The following is a 23387-nucleotide window of genomic DNA, read 5'->3' on the forward strand; positions in this document are numbered from 1 at the left end:
AGTAGTTGAAGCACGCTGGAATTTTTGAAGTGGATTTGAAGAAATTAAAAAGCCCGTCGGTATTATTGATGTTTGACGAAGAGTATCCCCATTCACATGTGAAGATGGGATGTGTTAGATATGCGGCGAGAGCTTTTGTGTCCAATCCGTTGTTTTGCCGGAATTGTAAAAGGTATGGACATGTATCAAGTGTGTGCCGGAGGAATGTTGAAGAATCTGAGGGTGTTCGATGGTGTAATTGTGACGGAAAACACTTGCCCAATTCCCCGGAGTGCCCGTTTGGGGTAAACGCGTGTAAAGTGGCCAGGGCTACACAGCAGGGCTCCTACACTGATGCACGTGAAATAGTTGAAGGAGCGAAGGGAGCTGAAAATATGGCGGTGGATGCGCCGTAGACCGTAGATTCAGTGTTCAACAGTTAGGACCCAAGTAAATCTTCTCTGTATACCCATCTGTCTAGACCGTAGATTCAGTGTTGTTCAACAGTTGAGGGGAGCTGATGGTGAAGGTGGATTTTTTTTACATGGTGTTTATTGCACATATGATAAATTGTACTGAACAAAAAGTCAAAGAAACTGGACATTGTAACGATACCGTATCTGCGGCTGACAAGTTGTAGATTCCAGGACTTCACTTTTTTTTCTCCCATTTTTTAAATTAACAACAAATCAATACAGGAAGTACATGTGGGAACACAAGTGTGTGTGTGTGTGTGTGTGTGTGTGTGTGTGTGTGTGTGTGTGTGTGTGTGTGTGTGTGTGTGTGTGTGTGTGTGTGTGTGTGTATGTATTATCAAATAATATACAAAGGACAATTGGGCTAGGGGGTACAATATCACATTACACAAGGACCAGGACTTCACTGTTGAAGCATTGCAACGCATGTCCGAAGATGCTCTTCCTGTAGGGATGGGCGTCCACAGTTGAATCTGAATAAAGGAGTACATTGAGTTTATTTTGTTTAGTTTTATTTTAATTATTTGGGCTGATATACAACCAAAACAGTAGGTGGCAGCATGCACATATAGCGTTCGTTTAGGGAGTCATATTTAAAAAATAATAACTAATAAAGACTCCGTACAGTAGGTGGCGGCAATACACCATAATGTCTGCCTTAACACTTTAAAGAAGAACTCTAGCGTTCTACACACTCACAAGATGGCAGCGTCCTTAGGAAAGGTGTGCTCTTGTCAGCTGCCACTGAATGCAGGGAGATTTGGCAGGTAATAGGTACATTGCTATTTCAATGTGTGCTAGCTACACACTATTGGAATAGTCGCAAAGACACCGTAGCTGTCTTGGGAGAAAAATGAATTCTGGTTTGCTAATTTCATAAATTATTGCAGCTAACATTAGCTAGCCAGCTAGTGTAAGCTAACTAGCAAGCGCTTACCGTATGATGCCAATATCTTGTTACTCGTGTCAACAAATCTACTTTTCAGCAATATAGTATATTATAGACTTTTATATAAACTAGGTGGTTCGAGCCCTGAATGCTGATTGGCTAAAATGTGTCGTGTACCACTGGTATGACAAACATTAAAACAAATGTTATAATTACGTTGTTAACCCGTTTTATAACACCAATGGGGCACCTCAGAGGTTTGTAGTATATAGCCAGTATACATTTACATTTAAGTCATTTAGCAGACGCTCTTATCCAGTACCACAGCTAAGGGCTGTATCCGGGCACACCCCCTCGTGCCTTATTGCTTAAGTATACCACACCGACCTACTTTATGATTCTGCATTGTCTGTCAAATTGTCAGTGACAGTTTCAGGAACATGCCTTAGTATTAATAGCCTTACAGACATGTCCAACCCGAACAGGAGGGTTGCTGTTTTTGTGAGTTCCTTTTTGACTTCATCTGGCTGTCAAACAGCCACTCCTCAGTTATTGGTATAGTTTGCAATGGTTTGTGTATTGTATCATAATGCCAATAAGTTTGACGCAGACAAGTAGGAAAAACTACATTTTGAGTCCATCTCATTGGGTACATTTACAATATGTGCTGCTTCTCTGTCTGTCTGTGCAGTGACTGGCTCCTCCTCAGAGCACAAAGAGCCCGGCAGTTTCAGCAGTGGCCATGGTGTTCATTATCCAGTGGTGAGTTTCACAATGACATCTTCAGTCCCAGACCAGACCCAGGTTTTTACAACCCACATATTGATGACTGAGGCTGTTGACACACTCTTAGGCTACCTTCGCATTAGTCTCTGTGCTAATAAGATGAGCACACTAGGTGAACACTCTAGCTTTAAGGCCCTCTACCCTGCTGTATCGCTTACAAACGATCTTTTAACCTGTCTGGGAATCTGTACCGCTGGCAGTACAATTTCCTGTCAAATTGGAGGGTGCGTAATTAAAAAATTTGAATAGTTATTATAGTGGTTAAACTTTTAGGTACATATAAATGTCTTACATTGGCTGAAAGCTTAAAATCTTGTTAACTTCTTATGGCTGGGGGGCAGTATTGAGTAGCTTGGATGAATAAGGTGCTCAGAGTAAACTGCCTGCTACTCAGGCCCAGAAGCTAATATATGCATATTATAGTAGATTTGGATAGAAAACACTCTGACGTTTCTAAAACTGTTTGAATTATACCTGTGAGTATAACAGAACTCATATGGCAGGCAAAAACCTGAGAAATAAATCAAACCAGGAAGTGGGAAATCTGAGGTTTGTAGTTTTCAAGTCTTTGCCTATCCAAGATACAGTGTAAAATTTGGTCCGATTGCAATTCCTAAGACTTCCATTAGATGTCAACAGTCTTTAGAACCTTGTTTCAGGCTTCTACTGTGAAGGGGGAGAGAATAAGAGCTGTTTGAGTCAGGTGTCTGGCAGAAAGCCATGAGCTCAGTCTCACGTGCGCCCGTGAGAGTTAGCTGCGTTCCATTTCCTTTCTAAAGACAAAGGAATTGTCCGATTGGAATATTATTGAATATTTATGATAAAAACATCATAAAGATTGATTCCTAACATCGTTTGACATGTTTCTACGAACTGTAATGGAACTGTCATCTGAAATAAGTGCCTGTGCCTCATGAATTTGGATTTGTGAATGGACATAAATGGTGGACTTTATCGAACAAAACAAACATTTATTGTGGAACTGGGATTCCTGGTAGTGCATTCCGATGAAGATAATCAAAGGTAAGTGAATATTTATAATGCTATTTCTGAATTCTGTTGACTCCAACATGGCGGGTATCTGTATGGCTTGTTTTGGTCTCTGAGCGCTGTAACTGAGATTATTGCATGCTGTGCATTAGCATTATAAATATTCACTTACCTTTGATCTTCATCGGAATGCACTCCCAGGAATCCCAGTTCCACAAATGTTTGTTTTGTTCAACAAAGTCCACCATTTATGTCCAAATACCTCCTTTTTGTTTGCAAGTTTAGTCCAGTAATCCAAATGCACAAGGCGTGGGCACTAAGTCCAGACGAAAAGTCAAAAGTTCTATTACAGTTCATAGAAACATGTCAAACGATGTATAGAATCAATCTTTAGGATGTTTTTATCATAAATCGTCAATAATATTTCAACTGGACAATTCCTTTGTCTTTATAAATTAAAAGGAACGGAGCTCTCGCTCATGGCCGCGTGCATGACTAAACTCGAGGCTTTCTGCCAGACCCCTGATTCAAACAGCTCTTATTCACTCCCCCTTCACAGTAGAAGGCTGAAACAACCTTCTAAAGACTGTTAACCTGTTAAGCTTACCCCCTACTTTTTCAAACATTCTGTTAAAAATCTCGCAACATTTCAGCGCCCTGCTACTCATGCCAGGAATATAGTATATGCATATGATTAGTATGTGTGGATAGAAAACACTCAGACGTTTATAAAACTGGTTAAATCACGGCTGTGGCTTTAACATAACGTGTGTTTCATTGAAAAGTGCAGGAAAATCTGATCACTGAAAGTGGAAAAATATATCCATCCGCCGCTTCAACCCATTGTTATGGGCGAAAGACATTAAATATGGCTGAGGTTGCAGTACCTACAGCTTCCACACGATGTCAACAGTCTTGTCATTTGCCTAGGATTTGTTTCTTGGTCAAACGAACAAGAGACAGCCCATTTCTTCCGGTCTCCGACCGGATATTTTGGTTGAGAAATAGACGGACAGTATTTCAAGATGGATCCCTATAGAAAACACTACGTCTCGTGATTAATTTGATCGCTTATTAACGTTTACTAATACCTAAAGTTGCATTACAAAAGTATTTCGAAGTGTTTTGTGAAAGTTTATCTTCGACTTTTTGAATTTTAAAAAATGACGTTACATTATGAAACGCTATTTTTTTTCATTTATCACACAGTATACATAGAACGATATCTAGGCTATATATGGACCGATTTTAATCGAAAAAAAGACCCAATAGTGATTATGGGACATCTAGGAGTGCCAACAAAGAAGATGGTCAAAGGTAATGAATGTTTTATATTTTATTGTGCGGTTTGTGTAGCGCCGAATATGCTAATTATTTTGTTTACGTCCCCTGCGGCTCTTTTGTGGTGTTACATGCTATCAGATAATAGCTTCTCATGCTTTCACCGAAAAGCATTTTAAAAATCTGACTTGTTGCCTGGATTCCCAACGAGTGTAGCTTTAATTCAATACCCTGCATGTGTATTTTAATGAACGTTTGAGTTTTAACTAATACTATTAGCATTTAGCGTAGCGCATTTGCATTTCCAGAGCTCTAGATGGGACGCCTGCGTGCCAGGTAGAAGCAAGAGGTTAACATCGTGTGGAAGTCTTAGGAAATGCAATCAAATCAAATTTACACTGTATATTGGATAGGCAATCACTTGAAATACTACAAACCTCAGATTTCCCACTTCCTGGTTGGATTTTTCTCAGGTTTTTGCCTGAGTTCTGTTATATTCAGACGTCATTCAAACAGTTTTAGAAACTTCAGTGTTTTCTATTCAAATCTACTAATGATATGCATATCTTAGCTTCTGGGCCTGAGTAGCAGGCAGTTTACTTTAGGCACACTTTTCATCCGGACATCACAATAGCGCCCCCAAGCCATAAGAAGTTCATTGAAATGCATGCCAGGTGACTACCTCATGAAGCTGGTTGAGAGAATGTCAAGAGTGTGCAAAGCTTTCATGAAGGCAAAGGGTGGCTACTTTGAAGAATCTTTAATATACAATATATTTTGTATTTGTTTACCACTTTTTTTTGGTTACTACAATATTCTGTATGTGTTATTTCATAGTTTTGATGTCTTCTATTATTCTACAGTGTGCAAAATAGTAAAAATAATGAACCTGTAATGAGTAGGTGTACAAACTTTTGACTGGTACTTTATATGCGATACTTGTTATGGGGAAATGCTTAAACTGTTCCTAATATAAACCTCTGTGTATATTCAGGGCGAGGGCAGTTCAATGCAGCCTCTCTAGGCCTTCAGGCTCGCATCAGGCCCTTTCCCCTCCTCATCGCCACCGGCGGAGGCTACATGGGATACGACCAGTACAGTCGCTACAAGGACCGCCAGTTAACGAAGATTGGCGTGGAGGTGCCTCCACGCATCGCCAATGACACCCAGGTAGGGTAAATTCAAGTGTCAATCTATTGTACTGTATCTTTGGAGCTGCTCATGGTCCCAGGTATGGATATTGTGCAGAAAAATATCACTTGTCTTATGCTTGCTGTCAACACTAATTCAGTGCACTGTTTACTGGTTGGAATTGAGTAGCTCACTTGAATTACAACTCGCCAGCCAGGAAAATCCACACCCGGTATGATTGAGCACCGTGGTTTTTCAGTCCCTCCGTGTAAGACCAACGCTCAACCTCAAGTTGACACCTCTGGATGCTGAGAAGTGTGTACATTGCTAAGACTCAAAGGATGTGTGCGTTATGTGTGATTGAGCTCCTACGTGTTTGTCTGTCGGATGCTGTCCATTTGTGATCTTCCTCGATGCTGCTTTCTTTTCTTCCTGCTTGCTGGCATTGTCTGTGTTCTGTTTCTCTGTTTTGCGTTGTCTGTGTTTTGTGGATCCACAGGGAATATGTTTGTGTTGCCATAACGCTGTTCCTTCCCCAATAGTTGGAAAGTACCTACCCTCATGTTCAAGATGAGCAGCTGTTGCGAAATGCATTGCTTTCACATGAAGACATTTTCAGTTCTGTTGCACCTATGCTCTAGCCAATGTAGGCAAAATGTTGTTTGCTGAGATCACAACATTGCTTTGAATTATGCCAGGTATGTTGGCTTCATTAGTTTACGTTCTCCGTGTTAGTTCTGTTTTTCTGAGTCAGGAACTAGGCCTATTTGTTCCTCACTTCGGGCCTCTAATGCCCTACACGTTTTTGACTTAATCAAGTTGGTTTGGAACAGCTGGATTAACGAACCTGATCCAGAAGTGATACTGAGGCTCATTCTGTGAGATTTTACTGTTAGATTAGTGACGAGTGAGGAGGGTCACCGTTTTCTTAGTGTCCATAGTGTTGGTGTCATATAGGAGTAATCAAAACAGGCCCTTTGTCTGTGTGCCATAGGAATAATCACAACAGGCTTCACAAAGCTTATTGTTTGTTTGCTTAGGCTATTTAACATGGGAGAGCGCCAAGTGGCACCATAGGTGATGTCATTGCAGATAACTTCCGTAACATCGGATGGGCTAATCATAGGTTATAAGCCTGTTTTTCATGCCGTTTCGGGGACCTTTTCCCTCTTTCTGTAGTGTTATCATGTTACCATGAGTGCGTTAGATACTGTACAAAGTCAGACTTGAAAATCACCTATCTATTTCTATAACGGTCCATTTTTAAAGCCTTTAGGGCATTTACCAACATGAATGTCAAGAGAATTACAGCGCTGTAGAGACAAGATGCAGCAATAATGTAGCCTATACATGAAGCAATATAGATCTCACTTCTTGCACAAATAATCACGGGTAAAGCCCAGGTTGCAGTATTGTATTTGCAAGTGTGTGTGTGTAGGCATAAAGCAATGTGTACAGTTGAGGTCAAGTGATGGCCTGAAAGGTAGGTTTGGGAATTGCCAGGAACCTCATGATATTATCACAATACTTGGGTGCCGATACGTATTGCGATTTGTCCCGATTCCACACAATGTATTCAGACCCCTTGACTTTTTCCACGTTGTTACGTTACAGCCTTTTCTAAAATGTATTACTTTTTTTTCTCATCAATCTACTACACACATTACCCCATAATGACAAAGCATAAACAGGTTTTTAGACTTTAAAATATATATATATATAGAAAAATGTATCACATTTCCGTAAGTATTCAGACCCTTTACTCTGTACTTTGTTGAAGCACCTTTGGCAGCGATTACAGCCTCAAGTCTTCTTGGGTTTGACGCTACAAGCTTGACACGCCTGTATTTGGGGAGTTTCCCCCCCCCCCTTTTCCCCCTTTTTTCCTCCTCTGCAGATCCTCTCAAGCTCTGTCAGATTTGGTATTTTATTAGGATCCCCATTAGCTGTTGCAAAAGCTGCAGCTACTCTTCCTGGGGTCCACACACAAATATCATACCCCCAAGACATGCCTAATAGACCAAATAAAATGCTATTTCTTTAGTATGAGGACATTTTCTATTCTCTTTCCCACTCCGTAGATTCAGTGCCTTTGTTCACACTATTTATGGACTTACGTCTCTTATACTTTTCTACTACTGTACTGTTAAGCGAGAGACTTGCTTTTGACAGAATTCAACCCGACAAAACATCCCGTTTTTAAAAGTGATATGTAAACTGACAGTTTGGTGGTCTTATTTGCTGTAGCTACAAAAGGGTGATTATTTATTCACCAAAACTGTTTGCTTATTGTGAAATGTACTCTTTGGGGGGCCCGGCCAGCAGACTTGCTCAATAGGAATTTGCAATGAATAGAGTGTGGGGTGAGGTTCCCAGTGGAAATGCAAGCTCATTGACTGGTATGGGGGATTGTTTTGGGGATTTGAAGTTCTCGCTATATTGTAGATAAACATGGAACAGCAAACATGATGGACTTTCGGTTCCACCCCCTGTGAACTGTTCAGTACAACATGCCACGAGGGAATTCCAGGGGTCTCTATTTGGCAAGCGTACCTTCCTGAAGTTGACTTGTGCTGGCAAGTTTGCTAGCAGGCCTTAGCTGTTGGCAGTTTCATACTGTATTTGTATTTTGAAATGTGTATTTAAATTACTTTAGTATTTTAAATGTACATTAAAATCCAATGTATTTCATAACAAGATATTTCTGATAACTGTAATTTGTTTTCAAAATTGTTTTCTATATTTCTTTTTGTGCGATTCACAATTTTCTGGCCCCATTTCACCCTGCATTCGTATCAGAAGTCTCATGGCACTATGGTGTGATGAGTGTCTGCTAAATGAACACTTGCAAAGCACGCTGGGTATTATTTGAATGAGCTCCACCCCTGAAACAAGGCCTAAAATAATAACCAGTGTGCTTTGGAATTGTTTTACGTTATGGTCATTTTATCAGACACACTTAACCAGAGCGACTGAGTCTGTGCATTCGACTAAGGTAGATAAACAATCACCGACATAGCAAGTGAAATGTTTTTTTGTTACTGTTGATGTTGCAAATGTATTTCGAAATGACTGACTACCTCCAATATATCTGTATTTAATCGTAATACAATACTTTGAAAAAGTGTTTTGGTTTGATGTCTTGTATTTGTAACAAGATACATTTTGATGTATCTTTGGCCCAACTCTGAAATATTTAATGTGACAAATAAAACTTTAAAATACCGTTTTAAGGTAATGTAAAAATCCAAACTGGTCCGTGAATGAATACCGTTTTAAGGTAATGTAAAAATCCAAACTGGTCCGTGAATGAATACCGTTTTAGTTTATCGCTCAGCCCTATTCAACACACACAACCCATTGGAACAAATACATAGTTTGGCCCACGCTTCTCAAAGAACCAAATGCACATGCCCTCCTAACAATGGCCTGAGTTTTTCTCCGGGTGAATTTGGGCTGAGACGTGACTGGAATGGTAATGAGCAGACTGGAGAGGGGCCCTCACTTTTCCCTCGGACAAGCCAAAGACTCATGCACAATTCAGAGCCAGCTACAGGGATAGGAGCATTCACTGTTTGTCTCACTCTCTAGTCTCTACCCAAAGATTTAGCAGTTCCTATGTCTGCAAAGAGTGCCACTGAGGTATTGGTGCAACATATTTTACATTTGTGTGGATGGATACGTTTAAATATTTCATAACACCCTTATTTTGATACGGAGTCTGTAGAGCATCTACAGATGGACTAAGATTTCAACTATATCTACTATCCGTAGCTCTAACTAGTGATGCACCAATACAACATTTTTGGTCATTACTGATATTTAAAATTTTTGTTGCTTTTTAAGCATTCTAGTACTGTTAAATAGTTACACATGGACGCAGTGGTCTAAGGCACTGCATCTCCGTGCAAGAGGTGTCACTAAACTCTCTGGTTTGAATCCAGGCTGTATCACATCCGGCTGTGATAGCGAGTCCATCTATGTGAATCTAGCCACAATAGTGGACTTTGCGGTCAGCTTTCAAAATAAAAGTACCTCAATGACAGTGATGCAAATTAATACAAATAGTAGAATTATGCCATAATTGAATAGATCATGCTAAACGAGGTTGGAATGTCTTATAAAATCAATAAGACAGATATAAGATAATTTGACTACAATCTGCATTCACACTGGATGTATTATACTTTAGAATTGCATTGGGGGCGTACTTATTTCACTGTACAGTCTTACCTATGATTGTGGATCAATGACATGGTGTATCAGTCTATTCGGTGACACCCAGAGAATATTAGCATCGTAGCTCTTATTGCTGGACTCTGAAACAACTGCGTTGAGCCACATGTATTGTCAACCTTTGTGTATTGAACACTTCGAGGGAAAACAATACTGCATGGATGTTTTGGAGTCTAACTCTGAGGATGACTTTGGGAGAAAATATCTTTGGTATTGAGTAGATTGATAACCCATTGCATTGATCCCCAATCCTTAGGTAAACCTGTACACTGCAATATGAATGTCAATACACACAATAGCCTGACTGAGGTGATTTCACAGTCCCGCAATAGCTACAATGCAAATATTTGTGTAAACTCTTCAATTGTGTTCTGTGCGTGTCACCGAGTAGACTAATACCCCATTTCATTGCTTCACATTCCAACCTTGTTTTTAACATTATCTAGTCTAAATATGGCATGATTCCACCGATTGTAACCTTCATCGCTTTCAAAGAGGTACTTTTATTTTGAAGGCGAACTGCAAATTCCACTATTGTGCCTAATCCTTATTGTGACTAGCTTCACAACACAACCCGGTCTGGCCGAGCCTCACTATAGCCAGCTGAAGCTAGCTGGCTGCTTATAACGATAACCCTGTTGCCCAAAGCTAAGTAGCTGGCTAGCTATTTATTTTCATGAACTGAAGTTCAATTTCAATAGGCGAACAACAAGTGGCCACCTAGCTAAGGATTCCTAGTTCATAGCTAAGAATAATGAAATGACTGCCGTTTCTACTGGTCATTGATTTCAGGCTATTGGTGCTAGCTAGGTACCAATCTAAAGCTAGCTACCACAGAAGTTGCGGTCGAACAAATAATGAGTTATTTCCAAGGCCGTATTGTAAACACGTCGTTCGTGGCCGGTGTTTGCTTGTTTGCAGACTTTTTTTTGTGCAGCTTTGATCGTGCTACTGATAGAAGTGGTGGTGCTTGGCTTGCACGTGCAAATTCAGAACACGCAACATTCTATAATAGAACTGTTATTTGACATGTATCTTTTGACACGTAAAGACCCAAACGGCGTTTCATAGTATGTCGTGATGCTATTACTGTGTAACTCTGGTAGGGCAACGTGTACCGGTGCTCGACCAGTCGGCGAAAGCCAACATCACCCACGACAGAGAACGGTTGATTTTCAAGGGCAATGAATTCTGTTATCTTGGCGTTTGAGTATGTTGTTACTCTTTCAAATGACTGCTCGACTTGTTGATTGCTCGATACACACAGCAGACATTGTGGGTTAGGTTAGAAATGCTGTGTTGCACGTGTACCGCAGCATTTTACATGGAGTCATTACATCACGTACCTACCAGATATAGGTATGCACTAGAGGTCGACCGATTATGATTTTTCAACGCAGATACCGATTATTGGAGCACCAAAAAAGCCGATACCAATTAATCGGCAGATTTTTATTTTAAAAAAATATATATATATTTTTTTATAAATATATATATTTTTTTTAGTAGATGTATTTGTAATAATGACAATTACAACAATACTGATACTGAATACAATACTGAATACTGAATTAACACTTTAACTTAAATACATAATACAATAATACATAAATATAATACATCAATCAAATCAATTTAGCCTCAAATAAATAATGAAACATGTTTAATTTAGTTTAAATAATGCAAAAACCAAGTGTTGGAGAAGAACGTAAAAGTGCAATATGTGCTATGTAAGAAAGCTAACGTTTCAGTTCCTTGCTCAGAATATGAGAACATATGAAAGCTGGTGGTTCTTTTTAACATGAGTCTTCAATATTTCCAGGTAAGAAGACTGTAAGTCACTTTGGATAAAAGCGTCTGCTAAATGGCATTTATTATTATTATTATTATATTTTAGGTTGTAGTTATTATAGGAATTATAGGACTATTTCCCTCTATACCATTTGTATTTCATTAACCTTTGACTATTGGATGTTCTTATAGGCACTTTAGTATTGCCAGTGTAACAGTATAGCTTCCGTCCCTCTCCTCGCTCCTCGAACCAGCAACGCAACGACAACAGCCACCACATCGAAGCAGCGTTACCCATGCAGAGCAAGGGAAACAACCACCCCAAGGCTTAGAGCGAGTGAAGTTTGAAATGCTATTAGCGCTTAGCCAGCCATTTCACTTCGGTCACACCAGCCTCATCTTGGGAGTTGATAGATTGGAAGTCATAAACAGCGCAATGCTTGATGCACAACGAAGAGCTGCTGGCAAAACGCACAAAACTGCTGTTTGAATAAATTTTTACGCGCCTGCTTCTGCCTACCACCGCTCAGTCAGATACTTAGATGCTTGTATGCTCAGTCAGATTATATGCAACACAGGACACGCTAGATAATATCTAGCAATATCATCAACCATGTGTAGTTAACTAGTGATTATGATTGTTTTTTATAAGATAAGTTTAATGCTAGCTAGCAACTTACCTTGGCTTACTGCATTTGTGTAACAGGCAGTCTCCTTGTGGAGTGCAACGAGAGAGAGGCAGGTCGTTATTGCGTTGGACTAGTTAACTGTAAGGTTGCAAGATTGGATCCCCCGAGCTGACAATGTGAAAATCTGTCTTTCTGCCCCTGAACGAGGCAGTTAACCCACCGTTCCTAGGCCGTCATTGAAAATAAGAATGTGTTCTTAACTGACTTACCGAGTTAAATAAAGGTGTAAAAAAAATATATATAATAATAAAATGTGCAAATCGGCGCTCAAAAAGACTGATTTTCCGATTGTTATGAAAACTTGAAATCGGCCCTAATTAATCGGCCATTCCGATTAATCGGTCAACCTCTAGTATGCACGTCAGCTATGACATTGGCGTTAAACTAGACATTGGGTAGATACCGATGTTGTCATTCTAGCTAATATCGTCCGATTCCAGATATTTTCACTGTTTTTTATATCGTGCATCCCTAGCAACATCGGTAACCTTTACCGTAACCTTAGCAAGCAGTTGCTTATCAACAGATGGTTGTAGTTAGTACTAACAATCTGTAAACCATCTACCGATGGAAAGTCCAGACTACTCCAAATAAAATGACCAAATATTTAAATAGGCTAATTGTGGCGCTTTCTATCTCTGCTCATGGATGCATGTCGGCCTAGTTGAATACAGTTCATCACCCCAAATCGTTGAAGAATCCTTAGTTGCTACATTTTATTACTTATAAATGTAACGATATACCCATTTGATTCTAGAAGAATATAACTTTTATAAATGCTTCATGAGCTTAGTTCAACTGTCATACCCCATCAGAACTCAGAATATAAGCTTGTTTTAGGTCAATGTTTGGAAACCACATATGTTAACAAACATGGTTTAAAAACTATACATTTGATATCCTGGATGGTCAGTCCTTGTACCCATAGCAGAACACTTTATTGTATCAATTAAGGATTCTAGTTTTTAAGTTAGCTCTGCTGTAAACTTGATGTATGATGAGATATTGTACAGCGACAGTAGATTTGTGTGTCTGGCCCATCGGGCTACTTTTTCTGATGACATCATCCACCAATGACACTCTTGAATGTGATATCTGCCCACCCACCCTCTAGTCTCTTAAAGGGCTTGTCTAGTCAGCATGCAGCACTTTGTTGTGAGAGTAGAGCCTTCACTTTTAACTAGCACGCAGTGAGAGACCTAACTTCGCCTTTTGTCAATTTTATTCACATTTCAGACAAAACTCCCAAGAGAAGGTAAGGCTCTGAGTTTCTTCTTTTTTAAATAAGCTCAATACTGTTTGATGAACTTGGTATAATGCATTAGCTGAAATACGTAACTGTTTATGGAAATTGTTCAATGTATTCTAGTTAAACCGAACAGTGTTTTAATATGGAACGGTTACAGTAGTGGTCAAAAACCTAAGTGGATTTAGGGATAAACAATCTGTACTTAAGTTTTTATCTGCACAGTTCCTGTGTTTACGGTAACTGTTTTAGATGAGTCATCTCACAGGGTACGTCGGTCGTCTGTAGCATCAGTGTTTCAGATAAGGAAGTGGGTCCCGTTTCCTGCTTTTTGTGGCTTTTAGGGACCGTCTTTCTGTTTGGCTGAGACAGGTTTGTTGAGAGACTAGAGTAGGAACTCGACCCTTAAAGTCCAACATCAGACTGCTAGATAAACGATAGTGAGAAAATAGTTGCACACTGTTGGGAGTATAATAGGCCTATAGTGTGCGACTACTAGCGTTAGCGCAATGACATGCTAGCTGCTCCAATAGACTTCCTGTCATTGAGCCAATGACTATCCATTTAAAAGCATGTCTTGGAAGAATACATGCATACATAAATACATACATACATACATACATACATACATACATACATACATACATACATACATACATACATACATACATACATACATACATACATACATACATACATACAGTTGAAGTCAGAAGTTTACATACGTTTAAACTTTTCACAATTCCTGACATTTAATCCTAGTAAAAATTCCCTGTCTTAGGTCAGTTTGGATCACTTATTATTTTTAGAATGTGAAATGTCAGAATAATAGTGATTTTTATTTCAGCTTTTATTTCTTTCATATTCCCAGTGGGTCAGAAGTTTACATGCACCCAATTAGTGTTTGGTAGCATTGCCTTTAAATGGTTTAAATTGGGTCAAACATTTCGGGTAGCCTTCCACAAGCTTCCCACAATAAGTTGGGTGAATTTTGGCCCATTCCTCCTGACAGAGCTGGTGTAACTGAGTCAGGTTTGTAGGCCTCCTTGCTCGCACACGCTTTTTCATTTCTGCCCACAAATGTTCTATAGGATTGAGGTCAGGGCTTTGTGATGGCCACTCCAATACCTTGACTTTGTTGTCCTTAAGCCATTTTGCCACAACTTTGATGTATGCTTGGGGTCATTGACCATCTGGAAGACCCATTTGCGACCCAGCTTTGACTGATTTTTCTATTTATTTTACCTTTATTTAACTAGGCAAGTCAGTTAAGAACAAATTCTTATTTTCAATGACGGAAATGTGATGCATTGAAATAATCTGTCTGTAAACAATTGTTGGAAAAATTACTTGTCATGCACAAAGTAGATGTCCTAACTGACTTTCCAAAACTAGTTTGTGAACAAGAAATTTGTGGCGTGGTTGAAAAACGTGTTTTAATGACTCCAACCTAAGTGTATGGAAACTTCCGACTTCAACTGTATACACGCGTTTGGACACCTATTCAAGGGTTTTTCTACGTTGCAGAATAATAGTGAAGACCTCAACTATGAAATGGCACATATGGAATCATGTAGTAACCAAGTGTTAAACAAATCAAAATATATGAAAGATTCTTCCACGTATCCGCCCTTTGCCTTGACAGCTTTGCACACTCTTGGCACTCAAACGGCTTCATGAGAAATGCTTTTCCAGCATTCTTGGGGTTCCCACATATGCTGAGCACTTGTTGGCTGCTTTTCCTTCATGCTAAAAGTTCAACTCATCCCAAAACCATCTCAATTGGGTTGAGGTCCGGTGATTGAGGAGGCCAGGTCATTTGATGCAACACTCCATTACTCTCATTCTTGGTCAAATAGCCCTTACACAGCCTGGAGGTATGTTGAGTCGTTGTCCTGTTGAAAAACAAATTATTGTCCTACTAAGCGCAAACCAAATGGCATGGTGTATCGCTGCAGAATGTGGTAGCTATGCTGGTTAAGTGTGCATTGAATTCTAAATAAATCACTTGGTGTCCCCAGCAACCCCCCCCTCACACCATCACACCACCACCTCCATGCTTCACGGTGGGAACCTCGCATGCGGAGATCATCCGTTTACCTACTCTGCGTCTCACAAAGACACTGCCGTTGCAACCAAAAATCTCACATATGGACGACTCAGGCCAAAGGATAGATTTCCACCGTACTAATGTCCATTGCTCGTGTTTCTTGGCCCAAGCAAGTCTCTTCTTATTGGTGTCCTTTAGTAGTGGTTTCTTTGCTATTTCACCAGTCTTCTCTGAACAGTTGTCTGTTACTTGAACTCTGAAGCATTTATTTGAGCTGCAGCAGAGGTAACTCTCGGTCTTCCTTTCCTGTGGCGGTTCTCATGAGAGCCAGCTTCACCATAGAGCTTGATGGCTTTTGCGACTGCACTTGAAATAATTTTCAAAGTTCTTGAAATGTTCAGCATTGACTGACCTTCATGTCTTAAAGTAATGATGGACTGTCATTCTCTCTGCTTATTTGATTTGCTCTTGCCATAATATGGTATTTTAACCATATTTGTTATCTTCTGTATACACAACGGATTGGCTCAAACACATTAAGGAAATACATTTAAAATACAGAGATTGTCATATACATTCATTAAAAAATTACCAGTGTTTTTCATCGATTTTAAAGATTAACTTCTTGTTAATCCAGCCGCTTTGTCAGATTTCAAAAAGGCTTTACGACGAAAGCATACCATGCGATTATCTGAGGACAGCGCCCCGCATACGAACATTTTACAACCAAGTAAAGGAATTATAAAAGTCAGAAATAGTGATAAAATTAATCACTTACCTTAGATCTTCATATGGTTGCAGTCACAAAGAGTACCAGCTACACAATAAATGTTGGTTTCGTTCGATAAAGTCCCTCTTTATATCCCAAAAAAAACGGTTTTGTTGGCGTGTTTCGTTCAGTAATCCACAGGCTCAAAGGCTGTCTCAACATGCAGACGAATACATCCTAATAGTACAGGACTAGTGGATTCCATAGGAACTGCAATCTGGGTCCTAACCCATTAGAAACTCTATAGGCATTCAATTGAAAAGTACCCACATCAAAAGAATCCCACTTCCTGGATGGATTTTCCTCAGGTTTTCGCAAGCCATATCAGTTCTGTTATAGTCAGACATTATTTTAACAGTTTTGGAACCTTTAGTTTTCTATTCAAATCTACCAATTATATGCATATCCTAGCTTCTGGGCCTGAGTAACAGGCAGTTTACTTTGGGCAAGCTTCTCATCCAGATGTTGAAATACTGTTAACTGAAATGCATTCCAGGTGACTACCTCATGAAGCTGGTTGAGAGAATGCCAAGAGTGTGCAAAGCTGTCATCAAGGCAAAGGGTGGCTACTTTGAAGAATGTCAAATAGATTTTGATTTAACACTTTCAGTTACTACATGATTCTGTGTTATTTCATAGTTTTGATGTCTTCACTTTCATTCTACAATGTAGAAAATGGTAAATAAAGACCCTTGAATGAGTAGCTGTCAACTTTTGACTGGTACTGAATCTTATTTAAATTACAGCAGTAATTGCAGCAGTGGCAACAATTTAGCAGTGGTGGGCTACCGCTGCTAAAGGAATATAGGGGAAACACTGGAACTGCATCTTGAGTAGCCTTTTAAAATCTTACTTGAAAAATGACCAGTCAGGCAACAATCTCTAATTATGACGCTTAACTTTCTGAAATGATTAACTGACAAAACAGCAGATAGTGAATAGATTTACCCCCCCCACACACTGAGCTTTGCTGAGCTAATGATAGGATAAGGTGGGAAGCAGTGGACTCCAGGCTCCCTAAATCAGGCCAAATACCATATAGATCAGCAGTATAGGGGAGCTGCCAGGATTCTATAACGGGGTCCGTGAACACTATAGCTGATGGGGTCGTTTGTATTTATTATGGAACCCATTAGCTGCTGCCAAGGCCACAGCTTGTTGCTGTGGTCCAGCAAAATTAAGGCAGTTATGAATGTATTGTAATGGGTTTAAAAAAATTGTATAACAGATTTCACAACACACTGTGCCCTCAGGCCCCTAATCTACTACCACTTATTCACAATACAAAATCTGTGTGTGTGTGTGTGTGTGTGTGTGTGTGTGTGTGTGTGTGTGTGTGTGTGTGTGTGTGTGTGTGTGTGTGTGTGTGTGTGTGTGTGTGTGTGTGTGTGTGTATAGTACGCATGTTATTGTGTTTTTATGCATGTGTCTGTGTTGCTTCATATTCCCCGCTGTTCCATGAGGTGGAATTATTTTTTTTAAATCTAATTTTACTGCTTGCGTGATTTACTTGATGTGGAACAGAGTTCCACGTAGTCATGGCTCTATGTAGTGCTGTGCGCCTTCCGTCGTCTGTTCTGGACTTGGGGACTGTGAAGAGACGTGGGGTGGGGTAATACCTCACACAAATACAAGTAGTGATGAAGTCAATCTCTCCTCCACTTTGAGCCAGGAGAGATTGACATGCATATTAATGTTAGCTGTCGGTGTACATCCAAGGGCCAGCAGTGCTGCCCTGTTATGAGCCAATGGCAAAGTCCCTCTTTGTGGCACCTGACCAAACGACTGAACAGTAGTCCAGGTGCGTTAACTAGAGCCTGTAGGACCTGCCCTGTTCATAATGTTGTTCAGAAGTTGGAGTAGCACTTTATGGACAGACTTCTCCCCATCCTAGCTGCGGTTTTATCAATGTTTTGACCATGACAGTTTATAATCTAGGGTTACTTCAAGCAATTTAGTCTCCTCAACTTTCTCAATTTCCACCTTATTCATGACAAGATTTAGTTGTAGTTTAGTGAAGGATTTGTCCCAAATACATATTTTGTGTTTTTGAAATATTTAGGACAAATGTATTCCTTGCCACCCATTCTGAAACTAACTGCAGCTCTTTGTTAAGTGTTGCAGTCATTTCAGTTGCTGTGGTAGCTGACGTGTATAGTGTTGAGTCATCTGTATACACAGACACACTGGCCTTACTCAAAGCCAGTGGCATGTCATTAGTGAAGATTGAAAAAAGTAAAGGACCTAGACAGCTGCCCTGGGGAATTTCTGATTCTACCTGGATTATGTTGGAGAGTCTTCCACTAAAGAACACCCTCTGTGTTCTGATAGGCAGGTAACTCTTTATCTACAATATAGCAGGGGGTGTAAAGCCAGCGCACAAGTTTTTCCAGCAGCAGACTATGATCCATAATGTCTATAGTGACACTGAAGTCTTACAAAACAGCCCCCACAATCTTTTTATCAATTTCTCTCAGCCAGTCATCAGTCATTTGTGTAAGTGCTGTGCTTGTTGAATGTCCTTTCCTATAAGCGTGCTGAAAGTCTGTTGTCAATTTGTTTACTGTGAAATAGCATTGTATCTGGTCAAACACTATTTTTTCAAAAACTTTACTAAGGGTTGGTAACAGGCAGATTGGTCAGCTATTTGAGCCGGTGAAGGGGACTTTACTATCCTTTACTAGGTAAGTTAATGACTTTTGCTTCCTTCCAGGCCTGAGGATGCACACTTTCCAGTAGGCTTAAATTGAAGATATGGCAAAAAGGAGTGGCAATATTGTCCACTTATATTCTCACTAATTTTCCAACCAAGTTGTCAGACCCTGGTGGCTTGTCATTGTTGATAGACAACGTTTTTTTGGGGGTGCTCCAAATCTTTTTAATATTGTTCTTAGGCATGCATCTGTCTTTAATAATAGTGTATTAACTACTTTAAAAAATTCAGTTTAGTACTGCAAATTGAGAAATCATGTGACGTTTGCCAATCGGTTGTACAGCCAGACCTATTTGCCATCTCTTTTGCCACATTCCTCTCAACTAGAGGTCGACCGATTTATGATTTTCCCATACCGATTATTGGAGGACCAAAAAAACCGGCGATACCGATTTAATTGGCCGATTTAATTTAGTTGTAATAATGACAATTACAACAATACTGAATGAACACTTATTTTAACTTAATATAATACATCAATAAAATCAATTTAGCCTCAAATAAATAATGAAACATGTTCAATTTGGTTTAAATAATGCAAAAACAAAGTGTTGGAGAAGAAAGAAAAAGTGCAATATGTGCCATGTAAAAAAAGCTAACGTTTGAGTTCCTTGCTCAGAACATGAGAACATATGAAAGTTGGTGGTTCCTTTTAACATGAGTCTTCAATATTCCAAGGTAAGAAGTTTTAGGTTGTAGTTATTGGAATTATAGGACTATTTCTCTCTCTACCATTTGTATTTCATCAACCTTTGACTATTGGATGTTCTTATAGGCACTTTAGTATTGACAGTGTAGCTTCCGTCCCCCTCCTCGCTCCTACCTGGGCTCGAACCAGGAACACAACGACAACTGCCTGCCTCGAAGCAGCGTTACCCATCGCGCCACAAAAGCCGCGCCCCTGTAGAGCAAGGGGAACAACCATTCCAAGTCTCAGAGCGAGTGACGTTTGAAACGCTATTAGCGCGCACCCCGCTAACTAGCTAGCCATTTCACATCGGTTACACCAGCCTAATCTCGGGAGTTGATAGGCGTGAAGTCATCAACAGCTGCTGGCAAACGTACGAAAGTGCTGTTTGAATGAATGCTTGCGAGCCTGCTGGTGCCTACCATCGCTCAGTCAGACTGCTCTATCAAATCATACTTAGTTATAACATGATAACACACAGAAATACGAACCTTGCGTCATTAATATGGTCGAATCCGGAAACTATCATCTCGAAAACGAGACGTTTATTCTTTCAGTGAAATACGGAACCGTTCCGTATTTTATCTAACGGGTGGCATCCCTAAGTCTAAACATTCCTGTTACATTACACAACCTTCAATGTTATGTCATAACTGTAAAATTCTGGCAAATTAGGCGGCCCAAACTGTTGCATATACACTGACTCTGCGTGCAATGAACGCAAGAGAAGTCACACAATTTCACTTGGTTAATATTGCCTGCTAACGGTTCTTTTAGCTAAATATGCAGGTTTAAAAATATATACTTCTGTGTATTGATTTTAAGAAAGGCATTGATGTTTATGGTTAGGTACACATTGGAGCAACGATATGCACCGCATCGATTATATGCAACGCATGACACGCTAGATAAACTAGTAATATCATCAACCATGTGTAGTTAACTAGTGATTATGATTGATTGTTTTTTAAGTTTAATGCTAGCTAACAACTTACCTTGGCTTACTGCATTCGCGTAACAGGCAGTCTCCTTGTGGAGTGCAACGAGAGAGAGGCAGGTCGTTATTGCATTGGACTAGTTAACTGTAAGGTTGCAAGATTGGATCCCCCGAGCTGACAAGGTGAAAATCTGTCGTTCTGCCCCTGAACAAGGCAGTTAACCCACCGTTCCTAGGCCGTCATTGAAAATAAGAACATGTTCTTAACTGAATTACCTAGGTAAATAAAGATTAATTAAAGGTGTAAAAAATACATTTAAAAATACATATTTTTTAAATCAGTGTCCAAAAATACAGATTTCCGATTGTTATGAAAACTTGAAATCGGCCCTAATTAATCGGCCATTCCGATTAAACGGTCGACCTTTACTCTCAACCATAGTTTTTCAATTCCTTATCAATCCTTGGGGATTTAACAGTTTCTAGTCATTTTCTTAAAGGGTGCATGCTTATTAGTAACTGGGATAAGCAATTTCATAAATGTGTCAAGTGCAGCGTCTGGTTGCTCCTCATTACGCACCACAGACCAGCAGCGTCTGGTTGCTCCTCATTACACACCACGGACCAGCAGAGTCTGGTTGCTCCTCATTACACACCACAGACCAGCAGCGTCTGGTTGCTCCTCATTACACACCACAGACCAGCAGCGTCTGGTTGCTCCTCATTACACACCACAGACCAGCAAATATTCTTTACATCAACAACCATAGGAATCGCAAACCAAACTTGTCGCATTTCCCTCCTATCATCAAGCTGCCCCTCCCCCAGGCAGACCAGTCCTCCTCCAGTCTCCCACCGTCACCAGTCTGCTTTAGTTCCTCTCAGGTCAGCCGTGAAACAGTCAGCCCACCCAGAAGATGTCCATTCTCTAGTACAAAATCACTTCTAAGAGGCCCTTGGATCCCTGAGAGAGAAGAGGAGCGAACGGATTACCCCCCTCCACCACGTCACATCCGTCCTACCAGAGAAGGGGGCTGGGCTTGAGAGTAGCAGAGCGATTGAACGAGCTCCAGCGAGAGAACAGAAGTGCGCACACCGAGCTAGAGCGGCAGCCCCAGTGAGCGCGAGAGAGAAGCGCCTGTAATCCACCCCCCACGCCTTCAGTGATCATGTGTCAGAACAGGAGCCTTCAGCGGGCGGCAGCGCAGAGCTCAGGGAAATGGTGAGATGCTGCAGGCCTTTGCATAGCCCTCCGTCTTGCTACAATCTCCACAGAGTTAGGGTTGATGTGCGCCGGCTCCGGACGATCAGCTCCACAGGAGCTGCCGGGGAGCAGGGGGGAGGCAACGGCGGCACCGTCTCAGGCCACGGGGCCCAAGCACTCAGCCACAGGAACCGATTCAGGTATGCTGAGAGCGGGAGAGAATGAGAGCGAGAACAAGAGATGAATGACCACAGGATGCCTTAGCATGTGTATAACATGCTTGTTAGACATGACAAAGACAGGACTGACGCGGAGAGGGAACGAATGGTTTTCAGCCTATAAAGTGATTGTTTACAGTATGTGAGAGATGGATTAAAGGCGAGTGAGATGAACAGAACGAGCATAGAGGGGATGATTAATGTAATGTTCTGCTGTGAGATTGAAGCTCTAGCAGTTATGGTTTGTCAGTGGGGGGTTGTGTGCACTTCGCGTGTTGAGCTGCTACATGAGAAGAGCGACGACCATGAGCCGAGGGCCTGAATATTGAGTGTCCAGTCGGTCCGCTCTCCCAAAGCTCCGTCTTTCTCGATCTTTCTCTCGCTCTCTTTCTCTCTCTCTCTCTCTCTCTCTCTCTCTCTCTCTCTCTCTCTCTCTCTCTGTTCCAGGCAGCACAAAGCCTCTGTTTGGCCTAATTGCAGCGTAATGCCCTTAAGCCCCATCCAGGCAGGCCAGTCTAAGGAGGAACAATGTATCTGGGCCAGGCTAAGGCCAGCCTTACCCAGCCAACCTCTGAAGTGGGTCTGAAAGAAGTGAGGGATAGATGGAGTTTTAGAGATCTGTGTGGCGGCTGAGAGACTCTGTTGATGTAGATGGAGCGAAGCAGGAGAGAGAGAATGCTATGCAGCCAGTGATTGGCTAATATGTGCCTGCATTGAAGAGGGGGGGGGTGCTGTTGGAGCCTGCGTTTTGTGTGGTGGAGGGAGACTGGATAGCCAGGAAATAAAACAAATACAGATGTGTATTCTTTACGTGTTGGCTTTTTGTTACTTTTGTTGCGTTTATGTGGTTGGCTGGGATATTTAAGCTATACTTTGCGATTGCTGAAACCAAGGTTCTACGGTAAATAATAATGAAATGATACTGCACTGATTGACTTGTATGAGAATTTAGATTAAATTACATCAAATTAACGACTTTCAGGGCAATTTCCATGTAAAAGGACCCACGAGTACCAACTTAAAGTTCATAGGAGCATGTCAGATCAAATGTAAGATTTTTTTTGTTGTTTATTATTATTATTTATTTATTTTTAAACTATTTTCCATTATAAATATTAAGATTAAGTAAAGGCTTTGATTTCTGGTCAAACAGATGGAAAAGTGTCTCTTAGAAACCTTAAGACTTTTTAGTAGATGTTAATCGTGGGCATTAATATGGAGTCGGTCCCCCCTTTGCTCCGAGAACAGCCTCCACTCTTCTGGGAAGGTTTTCCACTAGATGATGGAGCACTGTTGCAGGGACTTGCTTCCATT

General features: G+C 40.6%; 1 protein-coding gene across 7 annotated transcripts in view; it reads left to right on the top strand.

Annotated features, from left to right (window-relative positions):
* Nucleotides 1-23387, top strand: part of pisd (phosphatidylserine decarboxylase) — a 42456-nt gene continuing 19069 nt past the window's right edge. The window contains exons 1-3 of one of the 7 annotated variants that reach the window (XM_046317135.1): nucleotides 1-172; nucleotides 2036-2106; nucleotides 5396-5571. In XM_046317135.1, the coding sequence (XP_046173091.1) occupies nucleotides 69-172; nucleotides 2036-2106; nucleotides 5396-5571 (351 nt within the window). In that variant the 5' untranslated portion in view covers nucleotides 1-68. Of the gene's footprint in view, nucleotides 173-1125; nucleotides 1230-2035; nucleotides 2107-5395; nucleotides 5572-13366; nucleotides 13504-21689; nucleotides 22056-22850; nucleotides 22975-23387 lie in introns of those variants that run through there. The other 6 variants (XM_046317136.1, XM_046317137.1, XM_046317139.1 and 3 more) reach the window with 6 other exon arrangements.

The sequence above is a fragment of the Oncorhynchus gorbuscha genome, linkage group LG20, assembly GCF_021184085.1.
Source record: "Oncorhynchus gorbuscha isolate QuinsamMale2020 ecotype Even-year linkage group LG20, OgorEven_v1.0, whole genome shotgun sequence".
NCBI classification, from domain to species: domain Eukaryota; kingdom Metazoa; phylum Chordata; class Actinopteri; order Salmoniformes; family Salmonidae; genus Oncorhynchus; species Oncorhynchus gorbuscha.